Here is an 18,512-nt window from a genome sequence, read left to right on the forward strand (position 1 = left end):
ATTTACTAATGATGTGTTTGGTTAAGGTCATCTTAAAATAACCATGTAAGATTTCAGCAATTAGTGAGTAATTAGCCAGTTCACAGTACGACGGTACATCAAACATTCGGCTGCACACAGAGAGAAAATAGCCTGTTTTCAGCGTTCTGCTTTCTTAAGTCTGGCTCTGTCACAGTGGATATTCTGTGCATTCTTGCTGATGCTGGTTTTTAACTAGAGCAACTTTTTTTACCCTAGAGCTGTAGAGTGAGAATTTGGTGTCTGATCTATATAAATGGATGAAAGTCCAGGTACAATTGACCATTTGCAAAGTGATGTTGGGACGTGGCTCTTAGCCAATTACATCTAGTGATTCTTCCTTCATCAAGCGAAGGAAAAACTCCTCAGTACGAACCTGCAGTGATAATGGCGCTGGCAGTAAATTAGTCAAATTATTAGACTAAAAGATGTGAAAAGGTAATACTTTTTATTCAGACACCTGCTATCCTGATCATCTGGAGGGTGGCTGAGTGTTGAAGCAGAAATGTTTTGTATTAAACTGGAAGACTACACTCACAGCTCAATATCAAAACTATGAACTGGATCTCAGGTAAGCTAAACTTTATCCAGAACAGTTTATAAACGAAATCTTAACGAGGCAAAAAATCTTGAAAATGAACACTTGATTTTGCTTTTGTATTTAAAGATTAACAGACTGGGCTACATATGTATGTGTAAGATTAATCAGCTAGCTTTTAGAAATTTTGTCTACAAATATCTTATTTATTTTTTTGAGACACCTGAAAAGTTTTAAAGCTCTCCACTATAAAGGAAGCAATTTCAAGACGTTACTTACTTTAAATTTAATTGGACATTTTTGTATATTTAAAAGAAAACAAGATTTGGCTATTTTTTTTTTCTAATTTTAGATTTTTTGTGACACCAGATCAAATTAAAGTTACTTAAATCTACGTCTTTAACCAATGAAATATACACTATAAAATAAATGAAATATAAAATATATACTATAGAAACTATAAAATATACTGATTTTAAGATTATAAGATCATCTATAGAAGATTTTTTTCTTATATTAAGAGAGTTTTGAGTAAATATTTCTCTCCATATTAATAGATAATTTTGTTTGATTCAAGTGCCTTTGTTCATGAGTTGTTTTTATTTTTTTACACTGATTTTTTGCAGTGTAATTCAGGCTTTAAGAGGTTTGCTATTGCTGTTTTTAGCTATTTGACTTTTGTATATATGTTATAGATAGCTGTATGTTGTGTCAGACACCACAGGTCTTGGCTGATTAACTTGGGGTAAAGCAAGATTTGGCTAAACTAGATTTTTTCCTGAACTACCATTTGAATCCAGTGAACTACACACTGGTTTCAACTTCATACCTAATTATCAAGCTCTTAATTAGACAGCTGAGATGTGTTACAGCTGAGAATACACTGAACTCTAAGTTTTATACTTATGTTCCAGCAAACAGCATCTTCTTTTAATCTTTTTTCTGCCTTGCCTGCATGTCTTTCTCTGTTTGTCCACAGCATCAGTTTTACTGTTTCTTTCATCTTTCTTTCAAATCTTACCACTGGCGTCTCGGACAGCAGCCTCTCGCTGTTCATCTGGAACGGTGAGGCTGCTGAATCGTTTGCTGTGCCTTACAGGGCTGGTACGGGTGGTGTGAGGAGAGAGGGGGGGCAAACGCAGCGGCTGCATCTCCTGCAAAAACAGTAATACAAAATAGGTAACCGGGTGACAATGGTATGTCATTTGAAGAAGCAGCTAAAGGCATACTTTTATAAACTTGATTTGATGATTGTCTTGCGTTGCTTACTTTACACAACTATTATTACTATTACTGCATTATATGTATGAAACATTTGCTCCCAGAAAATAAATCACCCTATATAAACCTTTTTATGAAGTATGTCGAATTCTCATAGCTTGCTTTATGGAGGCATGTCTGTTTGTGTATGTGCTTCTGTGTCTTACATGGCTGAAGAGCTCATTAGTCAAGCCTAGGTAGTTGTGCAAGGCCAGAACTGTCACCCTCTGCAGCCTCACCATGATAATCTAGAGATATGAAAGAAAAAGAAACATATACTTCGACATCCACTCACACCACTTTTGGATGCAAAGCACTAGTAAGTTAAGCAAAAGTATCGTACATACAAGGGTCAGGGAAATACATTAGTTGCGCAATAATGTTGGCCAATATTGATGACCCATGGTTTCTTGAGATCAGTGAAAATACCACCCATAGCATATGTATAATTAGCAGCTTTTCTGGCTGCAGCATCACCAAGATTGAAACTAGCAAATTCCAGGGAAACTCTGGTCATTTGTGCCACTGGGGTGCACAATATAAGGCTAGCAATGCAGGCTAAACTAGTAAACCTAAACAATGAACACTGCTGTGGTTAAAATAACAAAACCTTTAGCATGAGAATAATATAATATAAACAACTAATGGGATCTAATGAATGATAAAAGTAATAAGAGGTAATGCACAAATATCAAAACCTAAAAGAATTCAGGATAGCACCACTCCAGTGCTACAATATCTATATTATTTAAGACTGTGAGTTACTGCAGTTTATTCAAGTTTAGAAACTGTGAGAATCATATCTACCAGTAACGCAGTGTTTAACTAAACAAATAAAAACCCAAAATAAAAAATGATATTTGCCAATATTATCACCAATCCGAATTTTTAAAACTGTATCAATATCGGCCCTAGTACACACAGACTCCTTACCTGTACCACGCGCACTAAGCTCTCTGGATATTTCTCAAAAATGGACAAAAAAGCCTCGACAGGCAAGCGGAGAACAGTAGACACTTCTGCAGCTCTGGCGGACACTGTCCGATACGGCCTCTGGTGACCCTGAAAGCCACAAAGGCAGAAAATATTACCTATTAACCTATTACATTTAGGGGCATTTATTAACGTTTTGCACCACTGCAAACTCCAATTTGGTGTTAAATAGTGGCTGTTATGATTTAAAGATGCAATGGGGCTTCAGCGCCTATAAAATGAACAAAGAGGGAGTCACTGCTCTTTTTCGCTTTTGCTTCATTGCATATGCAATTATAGGAGTTTCCCTCTCAGAGTGCAAAATACTGGGAGAAGATTATTATAACGAAGCACCTACTCCAATTTACCAAGACAGATCATAAATACTGACTGCGCTATTTAAAGCTTTTCTTTTTTGGCACTAGCGTGGCTGCTACTATTTGTGCTTAGAGAGAAAACACATTTTTACACATTTATTTATTGTTGATGGAAAAAAAACACTTCTAAATGCCTGACATGTATTCCACAGTAATCTTGATCTGATGAAGGAAATAAAAAACAAAACAAACAGTTTTAGAAAAACAATGTTTCAAACTTTTTGCTTTCTCTTTATAATGTGGGTCTATTTACAACACCATCAAAGAGCAGAGTCCTGTGTGAATCAAGTTCAACTCTGATAAGGTTTCTGACTAAGTTTCAGTTTCATAAAACCTTAAAAATAGGAATTTTGTTAACTCATTTTATGAACTTTCTCTGTTAACCCAAGTTTAAATACCCAAGCATGCAGATGAAAATGTGACATTTATGATGGCCAACTAATCATGTGAAAAACAAGAAAGAACAGAGTGACCTAATTCTCAAAAAAGAAGAGGAAATGTACATAAATATGTGAAAAGTAAAGCATTTATTACAACTGTCACTGTGTTAGTGCTTATTGGAGTAATAACTGTTTTATATTATTAAAATTTATGTAGTATGATTTGCTTCCTCCACAGAAGAAGTGATGTTCTTGACATGTTTGTCAAAAAGGGTCCATCAGTCCCTGATTGGTTGCGATGCAGCCTTGTAAAAGCCTTCGTGAGACAGCCCTCTGGTTTTGCCTGAAAATAATGACTTAATTTCCTCAATTTTTTTACTAATTGACGTCTTATTTTCTCAAATTCATTATGAAGTTGCAATAAACGCATACTTTCTCGACAAGTAATAATTCATTTTTTTGAGTTAGTCAACATTTTGATTTACTAAGTCAAATGACTTTGAAAATAAGTCATCTTTTCGACCTAAAGAGCCAAGTTTGCACCTGAAACAAAAAACATATATATATTTTTTTCACCTATCTAGTGGAAACAGGCTTTCACACAGCCAAACACAGCTGCTCATATGTTCATTTGCATGTACGCTAGCAGATTACCCACTAAACTGGCCATCAAATTGATGCAAAGTGTTGTTAAATTGTGGGTAATTATTACCTCTCTTAGTAAATCTGCCCTTTTGTCTTTTTTTCTCTTAGATTGAATAATTATTTAACATTTTTACATTAATTTGTGGTTTAACATTTGTAATCAAAGTTTCAATTGTTTAGGTTCAGTTTACATGCTTAGAATACAAGTGTAAAAGAAACAGAGAAAGTGAGAAGGGAGAAAGACACAGAAAGATGAAAGAACTAAGGAGGAAGTGGAGATTAAGCAGAAGCCTGTCTATTACACATAAGCTGAATGGGGCTGAGTGTTTGACACATGTACTATGACTGTAAATGAGGTCATCACTCCACTATGGAATGTCTGGGCAGGAAGTGGATGTGACTTACTGTGATGACATCAAGAATACTCAACAGACTATGAACAGAGTCTCCTGGGTACACTTCTTTCACCACTCCATCCTTGCCATCCTTTATTAAAAGATAAACAGTGATAGAGAGTTAATGATTCATGATAAATGCTTGATTGACTTGTTAATTTTGCACACTGCCAGACAATTCTTTCTCAAGACTAAAATTGACAAATCAGTCAAAACACAAAACCCCTAATCTGATACTGTAGGAGGTAAGTGGTTAGGGCTTAATGATAGCACACATGAACCTCTCTAGATAACAAAGCACACCATTATCTATGTGCAATTATAGACCACACATTCCAGTGGCCAGTAGATTATTATTCTTTAACACACACACACACACACACACACCTGTCCGGTAAGACACAGCTCCAGTTTGCCGTCCTGCACCACGTAAATGCTGCTGTCAGGCTGTCCGGGTCTGAAGACGTACTCGCCCTGCTGGAACTGCAGGAACACCATGTGCTTACAGAGCTCCAGAAATAAAGGCTTCTCAAAGTGGCCTAAAACACTGCACATAAACCACAGAGAGAGAATACAGGTCATCTCATGACTTCCCATATACAGCACTGTGCAAAAGTCAAAAACCAGTCAAAAATGGCCATAAAGTACAACTTAGTTTTTCTGTCAGAAAGAAACAGAAACATATTTAACAGAAAATTACACAGAAGCCTCAACAATTTAATATAATATTAAACTGATCAGAATTTAGTGTGTCCACCTTGTGGCTTTATTACAGCTTCCATTCTTTTTGGGAGACTTACTTCCAGTTTTTCCACAACTCCAAAGTTCAGTTTTAGAAGCTGATTGCATTTTCAGCCTTTCCCGATTCAAATAATCCCAAATACATTTAATAATGCTGAGGTCTGGACTCTGGGGTTTTCAGTCCATTGGTCTGAGAACACTAGCCATTTCATTTCACTTCTTGAATTTGCAAATGTTCTTTTTTGTCTGTTTCCTTTTCTTAGTAATGACTTCTTGATAGCTACACATTCATTCAGACTCATGGCGTTGAGTTGTTTCTGCACAGTGGAAGGATGAACAGAAATACCTCTGGATTTTTTCAGATCTGTATTTTTACACACTACCAAAGTTCAGTCTTAGAACATGGTCAAATGTTATGAATAACTTCAGTCCTTAATGGTTACTATAACTGGAAATTAAATGAATGAAAGGTGACTGTCTTTTATACAGTACTGTAATTTTGAAGATAACAACTGTGTAAAAGCGCATAGTACATGATGCATGATGGTAGTGATTCAACTTCATTGTTTTTAAATGTTAAAACTTGACTATTATCGATTGTAGTAGTATTCAATAAAGTAGAAACTCATTCTTTGGCCAAAGAATGTTTTGAAAAGTTAAAATAAATAAATACAAAGTTTAATGCATTGTATTATTGTCTATATTCACTAAACAGTCTCCAGTCACATTTGTGTATACAGTGTACTTTTTAAAATAATTATCAATAAGACAAAAAATAACTGAATTGAAATTGAATCTAGATAAAATCAAATCATTGTGAGGTCTGAGATTTATACCCCTGATAACAACACATTATCAAATCAAGGAAAATAACAGATGACACAGCAATGTTTATGCTGTATCAACATGTCATTATCTCCTCATGCAAAGGTTATTATACCCAGCCTTAGGCTCACTAGACTGCCCTACAGGAAAGAGTCACGTCACTGTTCAAATACAAAAGGAGCTATGAGCACAATGACTCACTAATGATGACCGTAGTGACAACGTATCTAGCTACAACCATTCACTGACAAATGTGTGCTTGCTTACCGCACGTTTTTGAGCATGTAGAGCACCTCTGAAGGCAGGTGTGAGTTGGCCACATCAAATTCTGTGAGGTCAGCCTCCAATACAGAAGGAGGGGGCTCCTTCATTTGGAGAGTGGGTACTTCTTTCTTAAAGCGCAAGATTCTAAGAGAGAGAATGGGAAAGACAAAGAGAGAGAGAGAACGAGCAAATGTATGACAATAATTCTTATTTTCTTGTAGATCGAGAAATGTACACAATGCACCACCCAAAGCACTACTAGAAAGTAATTATCATAAAACTCTAAATTAGCAATGAGATGGTTAACAGTTTTGACCACAGTATAAAATCCATTGATAATCATACTAATAACTAGTAATATTATTGGAAATTATATTACAGCCTTTTTAAAACATTATATGGGAAGTAAATAGCTACTGCAAAGGTGTCTCTCTGGAAAGCACGAATCCGCACAGCATAAATTGTAAGTGATCTTTTGGAGTTATGAAAACGAGGTTGAATAAAAAGTCAGTCACTGAATATGTCTACTGAAATGACCTCAATATGTATTACTTTACCATTTTAGCATTTTCAGTATATCATAATAATACTGCACAGATACTGAAAAGCTTGATATAACTACAGGAATTTTCATTCCGTCCCATTCCTTTCTCTAACTACATACTTTTTGGCAATGTTAAGCATCTTCTGCTTCTTCTTTAGTCTTGGGCGGGAGGAGGAGGACGAAGACGTTCCAACTAAAGATGACGTAGACTGAGACACTTTCCTCATGATCTTCCTGCCATAGAATAAAACTTTGTCTCTTTTACGGAAACGGTACTTCGGGGCTTCTTGAGCTGCAAGGTCTGCAAATTCAAAAGCAAAGAGGTCAAAACATTATCATCTGTAACTGTATATGAGGAAAATTCTGACAGAATATCAAACAATGAAGCAACTAAAAAAGCACAGACATGAGTAATTCTAATTAATGAGAATTTTTCTCTAGAAGGTTCTAAATACTGACTCCGGAGCTGGATTCTCCGCAGGACGAAGAAGATGAGGATGGCAATGAGGACTATGGCAATGCCAGCACCGAGCACTATTCCCACCATCTGATAGAGAGAGAGAAGAGTTAGGGAGAGTTAGATAGAAGAGAGAACTTCAAAAAGGTACTTCACCCTCGTGCATCTCGTTTACAAATGTGGTTCTTTGCAGTACGGATGCACAATGATATCGAAACCACCTCAGTATTGGCAGATATTTGATAAAAGAATTATCAACATTAGTCAGATGTTTAGATTTGATCAATATTTTAAACTGAGGATGTGTTTATTACACTTAAGAAGAGCAGAATGTTTAGGCTTCGCTGGGCTGCTGTGATAAATCTTTAAAAAAAAAAAAAAAACTTAAGGCAACTATTTTGCCTTACAATGGCCTGCACATTCCTCTCCACTATGAACGTATTTTCAAAATTATGTTTTAGACTAAAATCTTAACTCAAAATTATCTTAAAATAATGTTTCAGACATTAAACACTGTAACCATTTTGTGTAACAACGTTTGGTGAGGTAGTTTTCGGCGGCATTAAATAATCTGGATGTCTGGTTCCTATCACCACCACTGTGAAATTCTGACTCTGTAAACGTCTCTGGAATGGAGCATTTCATATCAAATCACTCGGAATGATTCTGTTTACATCTTAACCATTTATCTATGCAGAAATCTGTGAAATTCCCCTGTAAGATTGAATCAAAAAGAACAGAGTGAATAAAACAGCTATCAGCACAGAGGGTGGAGTTGCACAAGTTATGACAGCTCAACTTGCACCATGTGTTGACATGTTCCCTTTTGTAACGGTAATATGTGCATTATTACTAACCATGCTGGTCTGAAGATGGTCCTCCACTAACGTCTTTAAGTTTCTAAATCCGTCGTGCTAAAAACAAAAGGAGATATACAGATTGAGGGAAAGATAGAGAGAAAAAAAGGGAGAGAGAGAGAATAAGTTTGACAGATGCATCATACCATCATGACCATTATACTGCTTATTACACTTGGACGAGCAACTTTTTCTCCTCTTCTGTCTCGTCCACGCACTCATTATACAATTCCAGCTCAGTCCCTCTTTCAGTTACTCCTACACTGCTTCCTAGGCTCCTACTCCCTCATTCTTTCCCTTTCTCTCTTTTGTCTGTCCTTTGAAACCTTCATTCTTTTCTTTTACATATCAAACCAGTCTCCCAACACTGCTAATAGAAGTCAAACATGTTTTTTTAGCTGTTTGGCTATCTTTCAGTTTAGCCTCCAAGCTTCAACAGATATGAAGCAAGGACACAGTCATGACAGCATAATAGACATACGCAATATACAGCATGTAATGAATAACATCAGGGGAACTGAAAGAGAGGGACAGATAGAAGATGAAAGAACAGAGAGGAGAGGGAGCAAGGTTCATAACCTAACATTTTAAAATAACTTCTGTAAACAATGACAGAAAAACACATATAAAAGACACAACACTGACTAGTTCTAGTTTTAAATATGGAAGCAGACCAACGACAAAAAAAATCTACATCTTCAGCTACTTTAAACTTAACATTCAATCAGCATTAGAAATTCTGTTTAGTCTAGGATTAGGCTTAATCTTGGTCAGGGAAGCTGACTCTAATAGATCGGTATGTAGGTCTGCATATCTCATATGAACTTACATATTAGTTTCAAGCTACTGAATAATTTACTGAATAAAAGACTCAAAGGGGATGGAGAAAAACTAAATATCATGGAATTGTCCTCACAATTTTGAAAAAAGTATTGTTACAGTATGTCAACATTGTCTTAATCAGCCTATTGCAAATATCTGCCCTTTCAGCCTACAGCAGTTTAACCTGTCTACTGCTGTCTATTGTCTATGTTGAAGTTATAAGGAGTGTTTCAGCCCCTAGGCACAATGCAGGGCAGCCAATCAAAACAGAGATCATTAACATATATCGGTCTTAAAGGCTCAATAACATAAACAGCCTGTTTAAATGTTTAATTCTAAAGGATATAGAGAAGTCAAAAAATGGTCATGTAAAAATAAATTTTGACTATTTTGGTAGACACTTACAAATGTCATAAGTGGACACAAAACATGTAGAATATGGCCTTTAGTAACTGCAAAAGTAGAAGCTTCCTACTCATGTTTATGTTCTGGGAGTGTCTCTTGCATTCAATCTACAAACAATTAATCAGTGAACGCTATCAACCCTTATGAACAGCCATGTAGTATTTCAGCAGTAACATTAGTGAACTCTTATGTAATGGTAAGGCACACCAGCTCAGATAGTGTATTCAGGTAAAAATACTTCTGTTGCAGCAATGTAGCTTCTTCCTCTTTACAGCAGATCTAGGGTCAGTTTACTGTCTCCAAGTTGTAATATGAGCCATTACACAAGGAAACGCAAAGCTCGTCTCGCTTCAGGCACAAAAGGATACTTATGACTAGTCACTGTAAAGGGATCACAGGATCTCCTACCCAACCAGCTTTGACCATCTGCCCTCATCAGTGAAAGACCAACAAAGCAATCAAGTGCTTAAACAGAGTCCTGATGAAAAAAAAGAGACTGATTGGAGGACGGAAAAGAGGTGAACAGCTGTTAGTATTGACGAATGATCATTCGGGGGAAGAAAAGCTGACAGCTGGTCATAAAAAAGGACAAGATGAAAACGGGGAGTGCAGTGGGAGGAGTCTAAACAGACTTTGTGGGTGTATGGCTCATTCATTTGTACATGGCCATTTTTCAACCCCTCTTTATCTCTTTAAACTGAACGGCTGTAAATGGGCTCTGTTCTGATTAGCTGTCCTGTATTGTTCCACACTAAAAAGCAGTCCAGGCTGAAACACTTCTCATAACTTCAGCATTTAACTACTATAGACTGAACAAGCAGATATATGTATATAATTTGTTTTTTCATGATATCACAAAAATAATGAATATATAGGCTGCAGGTCAAAAAAATATTTTTTGCAGCTTAGTTTCCATATATGGCTTATATGGGCCGGGGAGTAAACAGTATGTTTTGAAACTTCAACAATGTTTACATATTACATTAAACTCTTTTAAATTTGGTGTTACATAATATGAGCCCTTTAACCCTGCTCACCCTGATAAAAAAAAGGTAAATAACATGTTCTGAGCAAATACATTTTTGCCACTGTCACTTTTGAAATTGACAGGTTAACCAGTCATGTCATTCTGCCTTGTGTCTCCTCTTTTTACTGTTCCCTCCTGTATCCTCAGATTCCAGAGGTTTGATCATTATTGGGAAAGGTAATGGGCTGTGGAGCAGTGGAAATGTGTTCTCTGGAGTCACAGAGCTTCATTCAATCCATCCTCTTTGTGTTTGGTGAAGAGAAAGTCAAAGTTACACTCCATTTTTTGATGATGTTCTTGATAACTGGACAACATTAGTGATTTCTAGAAAGTGGCAGCACAGCATTTACAGTCAATGGAACTGATTTCAGGTTGCACTTATGACATTCAATTTTTTGCCATATCACAGAAATTCAACATGTTTCTCTTTGTTAAAGCAAAACTAAAAATGCTTCCACCAAGGCAGTAAGTGATGTGACAATTTTACCCACCACAAACCCCCAGTTTGACTGCATTTGGCAGGTTGAGATGAGACTTCGGTCAGCATATAAAAATCGTTTGTCCCACTCACGAGGCAATAGTATTGGACTCTTCCAGGTGGTCAAAGGGAAATGCAAAGCCATGCAGGAACAGAAGGGTTATCTTTAAGGATGCACTATTGGAATCTTACTATTGTAATTTTGGCTGGTCTGCGTTACAATTTTAGGACATAAATAATGTGAGCTTCCCCATTCAGATTCAATTAGTCTTCTCAGTGATAAAACTCACACATCAGGACAGCAATAAAATTACTACAGAAGGCGCAAGTTTTGGGCTGTAATTTCTAAAAACTTGGATGTTTACATGACTTGATGATATTATGTAGCTATATGTCAATAAAAAAGGTTTATTTTTACAAAATGTATCAAAAGACTGTTGAGAGGGAGAAGGAAAAGGGAGAAAAATACAGACACAGCCAATCCGGGCGTAAATAAATCACAGAGGAGCACCTGTACAAGAGGAAATTACCCCAGGTTCCCATGTAAATTTACTCAAATGGAGCGAATGGGGCAAAGCGTCTGAATGGGGCTTTTAAATGCTGCTGCTACACCAGTACCAAAATATCATAATTATACATGACTCACTGTGCTAAATAGCCAGTTGTCTCTTACTTTCCATGTAGCATAATATTTAATTTTATGTTACTGAAATAGACAACTGATTTTTCCTTTTTTTTTCCTTTTTCCAGTTTGGTCCATTAAATTGTATTAATTCTTGGAAATTATATTAGATTATTTATCTGATAAATGTTATTTATTTGAAGTTTTGGTTAGAAAGTACAAGAAATGTGCTAGTGTTTTTGATGTATTCTGTATTCTGTAAAGAAGTCAGAATCGGTTATAAAAACCTATGACCAGTGCATCCCTAGACCTCATGATAAGGATATTTATATCCTTTACATGATATTTACGCCAGGGTGGTACAGAAATGCAGGAGTAAAAGGAATAAGCATGAGCGGGTAGCTGTATTGTGATATGGGGTGAAGTATGCTTGATCAAGTATCGGGTGGAGAATGGAAGGATGTGGTACAGGATGTACGGCCAACAAATTATGATGCTACAGCTTAGAATTTAGAGCAGGAGAGTTCCTAGTCAACTCTTAATCACTGAAGTCTCCTAAATCTCCTAAAGGGCCTGATCTTTTGAGTGTCACACTACTAAGAAGACAGGGTTGTGAGAGGGGAATATTACAGTGTGAGTGTTCATCTTAAGGCAGCACAATATGGTCAAAATGTATAGTGCTTTCACTGCTATATGTTGTGTTTGTAACATTGCAATATATTGGTGAACTTTTAATACCACTGCACACTGGACGCAACGCACGGCATTGTGTGGCTTAGCACTGAGTGACACAAAGCATAGCAACATGACTTAAGAATGTGTCACAGTGAAAGTGCTGATCTTATACTGATTTTTCTGCATAATTCCAATGCAGAGATGTAAGAGAGGTTTGATATGAAATGCATCCCTTCTAGAGAAACTTACAAAGTCTGTTTTTTCACAGTGGTGGTGATAGGAATCAAGGGCTGCAATGTCTAAAACGTGAATGCCATGAAGGTGTTTCAAAAGCTAAATTTTTGGCCAAACGTAAAACTGTCTCAGGCATTAGTAAGCATATTTATAACCATTTTGTATAATAGGTTTATGTGAGCTTTCATAAGCATTAAATGCTTCTGATGTCTGGTTCCTATCACCACCACTGTGAATAAGACTTGGTAAGTTTCTCTAGAATTAAACCTTTGCTTACATTTTAACGATTGAATTTTGCAGAAATTAAGAAAAACTGTGGAATTCCTCTTTAAATTTACAGCCATGTCACCTGCTATTGATTTCTTTGGCCTCGTACCAGGGTTAACTTAACGCGGTAACAGCAAAATGCTGAATGGTTCATGCTCAGAAAAACTGGTGCGTTGGTGTGATTTCAAACTTTAGGGCGTGGGACGTCCAGTGTGCAGTGTCATTTAGTAAGCATGATTAAAAACTAGGCTGAGCAAAATTACTTGTGTTTGTTGAATCATTTGAATGCTTTGATTACAAACACCTACAGGCACTCTAGAGTGTCTCAGCCTGGTTGAGATACATGAAGCAAAATAAAAATGTGATTTTTCAGAGTGCTTATTTGCAAATTGCAGCCTTCTACAATATCTGTATTGCAAAAGTCAACATTGAGATAATCATCATGATACAAATGATATACTGTGCAGCCATAATATGTATTGGTGTATCTCTGTGTGTTAGGAGGTAAAGGGAAAGGGGGGGCATGCTCACCTCTGGTGGTTCTGGGGACTCTGGTCCCGAGGTGCTCTGTCCCATTCTAACAGCGGCACCGTACACAGCTGGTCCATTAACAACTAGTGCTGGAACACACACAGCAAGGCAATGGGCATCATGCAACATGCAGCGACACACACATCCTCTCTTTCTTTCTCTCATTTCACCCACTGAATCCAAGGCTTATTATTCATTAACCTTAAGATTCATTATGTAGTAACTACTATGAAACTAATATGTAGTTACAGGACGGGGGTTTTAACATGTAATGTTGATAATGGTAAATAATGGTAAATCTGAAATTTCTGAATCTGAAAGTTTCCTTTGGGGACTGTTTTGACTTTGAATGGCCTATATGTACCTTTCAACCATGAATGTATCTTAAAAATATGCTTTAGGCCAGAATCTGTTCAGACAACATATCTGTAAAAATGTAATGTAATAACTTTCTGTGAGGTAGAGGCATTAAACTCTTTAGATGTCTGGTTCCTACTGCCACCACTGAAAACAATTTTGACCCAGTAAGTTTCTCTAGAATTCCACATTTTACATCTTAATTGTTAAATCAAAAGCAAAAATTTTGACAAATTAGTGGAAGTCCCCTTTAAAGGACTGGTTAAATCGCAATTTAATGACACAGTTGATCAGCCAGGGCATTTTTTGGTCTCTCTTGTTTGTTTCTTTCGTTTTGCACTGAAGATTATGCAGGTTACAAGTGACTGTCACTTACAGTCACCGGGTGAACGTCAATAAAACTTGCCTGAAACCACACTGAGTTAAATGGACTTGGTAGTGCTGTTTCTGGCTATGTATGACACATTGTTATCCAAGTGGTTTGATGCAAATGTGTGACTAGCTGGTGGCTACAAACTACAATTAGTTGTTAGACTTATTGGCCTTGTAGCTCCAGTGCAAAACAAAAGAAGCAAAGTTCAGACGCCAAACATGCCTTTGCTGACTGACTACATTTGGGGGGGGGGGAATGTGTAAATTTGATTTTTAACTGATCCAAAATAGTTTTAAACACAAACTAGACATGCTTCTATTTTCACAAATACACTTAAAGGAGCTAATCTAGCATTTAATCACATGCTCATTTCAACAAATAGAAAACAAACCTCTGCTGCATGCTAAAGAAATGTACATTTCACCACCATGTCTGAATCATGTTGTAAAATACAGATGATGTTCAGAAACAGACACAACAGCACACACCAGAAGGTCAGAATACTCTAAACACAGCCCCTCCCCCAATATCATTATCTCTCAAAATCAGCAGATGCATGCGCATGTCCACACACACACACACACACACACACACACACACACACACAGACGCAATTTTGATCCCTGTTACGGTCTCTTGATCTGGCACACTGACGCTTTACCCTCTCTATTCTGTCTCTATGTTCTTCATCACTCTGATGCTGCCAGTAGCTTTTTTCCCCTCTCTACCACTCTGTGGTTAACTGCATTTGCCATCAAGCATCCATTAGACCACTTTTCTTCTTTCTTTCTGAATACATCCAGACTTAAACTTTGTCAACTCAATCAGTGGGTGGCGAGGATGGGGGTCTTATGATCCATCAAGTGCATTACAGTAAGTAAGTGTAGACTAGCAGGATATTAGACAATGTGCAGCGTCTGAGAACATTAGCTTAATACAGAAAAAAGCAGTAGGCCATCCTCAAGTGGCTTAACGAAGAAACCTTCACTTTAAAAGCAGCTGCATCTAATTACCACATCTATGACAATTCTCACAGTACGTCTATTTCCATATGTTAGCGCCAAGCTAGCAGTGCACTTTCACTTTCCCACACTGGGAATAATAGCACTTACACAGCAAAAAAAACTTCATTCATTTCAAAGAGAGAGAACTAACTTAAAGAATAACACTGAATATTACCTGAGGCATCTGTTAGCCTAATTCATAAGGAAATAATATGACAGACCCTTGGTTTAACAAAGCTCCTGATCCATTCATATGTAGGGTATTTTATTATGGCTTCTGACTATTTTACTTCATATGCACATCAATCTATATACAAATATCTAATTGTGATATTACTGACTAACATTGTGACTATGATTTAAACTGCTATTATTTTCTATCAATTCTATAAAGGTCCAGAGCTGTTTTTTCGGCCAAGAAGACCAACATATCCACTATTCCTGTCTTGAGGTTTGACCACCAAACGTAATGCACTGGTTGTAGTTGTGTTTTCATGTACACAGCACATGGGTGTTTGTTTGCTTCTAAATGGTCTAACTCATTTACAGGCAGTTCACAAGCTCAGTGTTATTACGTTAAATTTCCCCACTTAAAACTTAAGGCTTGCTAATATAGACAACATAAGCTATTTGTTAAAATTGCATTCTTTCAAATTGCAATTTTGACATAAAAACAACTCAGCTTTCAGCCTTAACATATTCACTGCAAAATAATGGTCAAAGATAAATCAACGAACAGCACAAAGGCTTTTAATAACTTGGTGCTTTAATACAGAATTCAACTGTTGTGAGACGGTTGTAGGTGTACACATGTTTATTATTTTACAGTGAATTTGGCCCTCCAGCCAGATTTCTAAACCGGAGCTATCCATTTAACCCCTTACAATCCCAGGCTGTTTACATATTAAGGCTTATTATTCTGTAACTACAATGACTTTAATGCAAACTGGTTGAGCTATTCTTAGGTTATAGAAGTTTGTAGTAAATTGGTGGGCCCAGGCCTCTTAAGGGAGATAAGGAGAGATTTGAGACTCATACTACTAGTGAACTACTAGGGTCACTAGTGAAGAAGTATGCTACTTGTACAGAACGATTACAGAAAGAAGAGTCATTAAAAGATTCTCTCTTCATCCTCCCTCATTCTTCAGCCAAACTAAAGTGTGTCTAATAGACTGCAGTCTACAGTCCAAGCCACCCCTCAAACTGGCTCTCTTGTTCTGAATAAGAGCAAGAGGAGGGGGCAAGTTAGAAAAGCTTCGACACAGCAGACTTCGCTTGGCCACTAACGGGCACCTCCTAGTAGCCATTGTCTCCTACTAACAATGAGCTCAGTGTGTAACCTTAAGCGTCAGACAACTGTGGGAAATTGTAAACACACACACAAGTTTGTATTCCTGTGAGGTATCTCCATTGACGTTAGTATTACTTTTGCTAAATTCTGCTCGGCCTACACCTGAATAGAAGCTGCATTTTTGTGTAAAAAGCATTTGTCCTCATGGTCATCAGTCAAATGTCACTACAACCTCACAACATTCAAGTTGTCCATTGAGTTAAACGATATCAGTGTAGTATGGAAAATCACAATAATGACTGATCAAAACAGTGAAACAGTGTGGAATCCACTGTCAAGACTAGGCCAATGGGGGCATCCTATCTATTTTTCTGTTCTCTATAGCTCAGTTACTGATTCATAAGATCCCCATTTTACACAAGCACATGCTATTTTCAGGCTTACTCTTAAATACATTTGGTGCTTTTCTGAGCCAAATCTATGTCTGTAATATAACTATAATTAGAGCTCTATAGAATCAATACATTTCTAACGCATAAAATATCGAAACCCTCAGAATCGAATAACCGTATTGAACCTGAAAACGTGCACCGTGACAACCCTCAAACCGGTACTAGTGTATACTGACTACATTCCGTCAGAAAGACGTTACAGAGCCCTCACGAAAATACTCATAAGGATCGAGTGAAAAGATAACCTAGCTAACTACAACAAAAAATCTTTCTCTCCTACTTTAACAATAAAAAAAACATCCCCATCTGAGTGCATGGTGGCAGGCCCACATCCAGCCATGCTGCGCTAGCGGCGCAAGAGAGATGCGGATTTTCCGCACCGCTCTCCTGATTCGTGCTAGCCTGTTAGCTACAGCTAACAACTACAACACGGAGTGTTCTGCTGGTGACAAGCCGTCTGAACACCGGAACATCACTTCTCCGCGTACTTCCTTACGGAAAATATACCCAAGTCTGTTAAACTCATTCGCTAAAATCTCAAGTAAACATCATCACCATGGTGACAGGCTTCAGCTCTCTTAGCTGCCGTTAGCCGTCGGTTAAAGTAAACTCTCTTTCAGCTCGAGCTGCAGCTCGTTAGCCTCAAGTAAACCCTGGCTGGTAACGTAAACAGCGAAAAGAAATGTTAAAAATCCGTTCTGCGTTTATAAGTCTTCCATAAGTGAAGTAAACGAGGCTGTTCACGCAGTGTCCTCTGTGTCTAATGTGACCGTTGGCCGGTGGTCTGCAGTGACGCCGCTGCGCTGCGCTGTCAGCACCATCACCACCATCCACCGCCAGACACATTCGGACCTGTCGCCCGAACACAGCCCTCCTAACGGCTCAGCGCTCGCAAAATTAACCTAAAGGAAGCGCTTAGCTAAAACTGTAGGGAACCAGCGCGGTCGAATACCTCAGCGTTATAACAAAGCAGCGGTAAACAGTGAGTTGTTTACCTGAACCCAGCCGCTCGCCTCCTCTTCTGTCAAACCGCACTCACAGCGGAAACCTCCACGCACCGAAGTCCCACCCACGTTAGAGAAGCGTCCAATCAGCGACCGGAGCACCCGTAGCAGTAGCCAATCACCGTTGCCTACCTTCAATAATCAAACCCTGACGGAACCGGCTAACTTCTGTTCGTTTTGTAGTCACATTTCGTTGCTCCTACGTTGTAAAACCTTTTAAAGAGTGATTCCACTGTTATGTCGAAAGTTCTGCAAAACTTGCTGCTTGAGACCAAACAAAAATCATGTGAAGTCTTTTGAGGAAAAGCAGTCCATCCTGGAGACATTTACCGACGTTTAGCTCTCGACATTGTTAGTGAACCAAAGGTCATGACGCTTTTGTTTACCCACACATTTTGTTTATCCATACTATCTACACTGTCTTTGCATGTATTTCATAGAAGTAACTACAGGATAGTAGTGTGTACAAACAAATACAGTCCTGGTCAAAAACTTAGTTTTACCAAAACCTCTTCGTGTTTTGTTTTTGTTAGTGTTTTGGCTTTTTTGATGGGTTGATATCACAACGTACAGGATCCTAATAGTTTACCAGGTGACCGACGGCTGATTAATGAATTTGGTGGTTTTCTAATAGGATCTAAGGGTGTTCTACATGGACAGTGGTCTCTGTTAAAAATCATTAAGCCAATTTCCAAAG

General features: G+C 37.7%; 1 protein-coding gene across 3 annotated transcripts in view; it reads right to left on the reverse strand.

Moving 5' to 3' along the window:
- Nucleotides 1-17,988, reverse strand: part of pnpla6 (patatin-like phospholipase domain containing 6) — a 44,973-nt gene extending 26,985 nt beyond the window's left edge. For all 3 annotated transcript variants that reach the window (XM_036563391.1, XM_036563389.1, XM_036563390.1), the window contains exons 1-11: nt 17,807-17,988; nt 13,335-13,423; nt 8,274-8,330; nt 7,419-7,506; nt 7,080-7,260; nt 6,419-6,559; nt 4,973-5,132; nt 4,596-4,676; nt 2,750-2,878; nt 1,984-2,064; nt 1,578-1,710 (exon numbers count right to left, since the gene is read on the reverse strand). In XM_036563391.1, coding sequence (XP_036419284.1) covers nt 1,578-1,710; nt 1,984-2,064; nt 2,750-2,878; nt 4,596-4,676; nt 4,973-5,132; nt 6,419-6,559; nt 7,080-7,260; nt 7,419-7,506; nt 8,274-8,330; nt 13,335-13,379 — 1,096 coding nt within the window. In that variant the 5' untranslated portion in view covers nt 13,380-13,423; nt 17,807-17,988. The remainder of the gene's footprint in view (nt 1-1,577; nt 1,711-1,983; nt 2,065-2,749; nt 2,879-4,595; nt 4,677-4,972; nt 5,133-6,418; nt 6,560-7,079; nt 7,261-7,418; nt 7,507-8,273; nt 8,331-13,334; nt 13,424-17,806) is intronic.
- Nucleotides 17,989-18,512: the final 524 nt, after the last annotated feature.

The sequence above is a fragment of the Colossoma macropomum genome, unplaced genomic scaffold (assembly GCF_904425465.1).
Source record: "Colossoma macropomum unplaced genomic scaffold, Colossoma_macropomum, whole genome shotgun sequence".
NCBI lineage: Eukaryota > Metazoa > Chordata > Actinopteri > Characiformes > Serrasalmidae > Colossoma > Colossoma macropomum.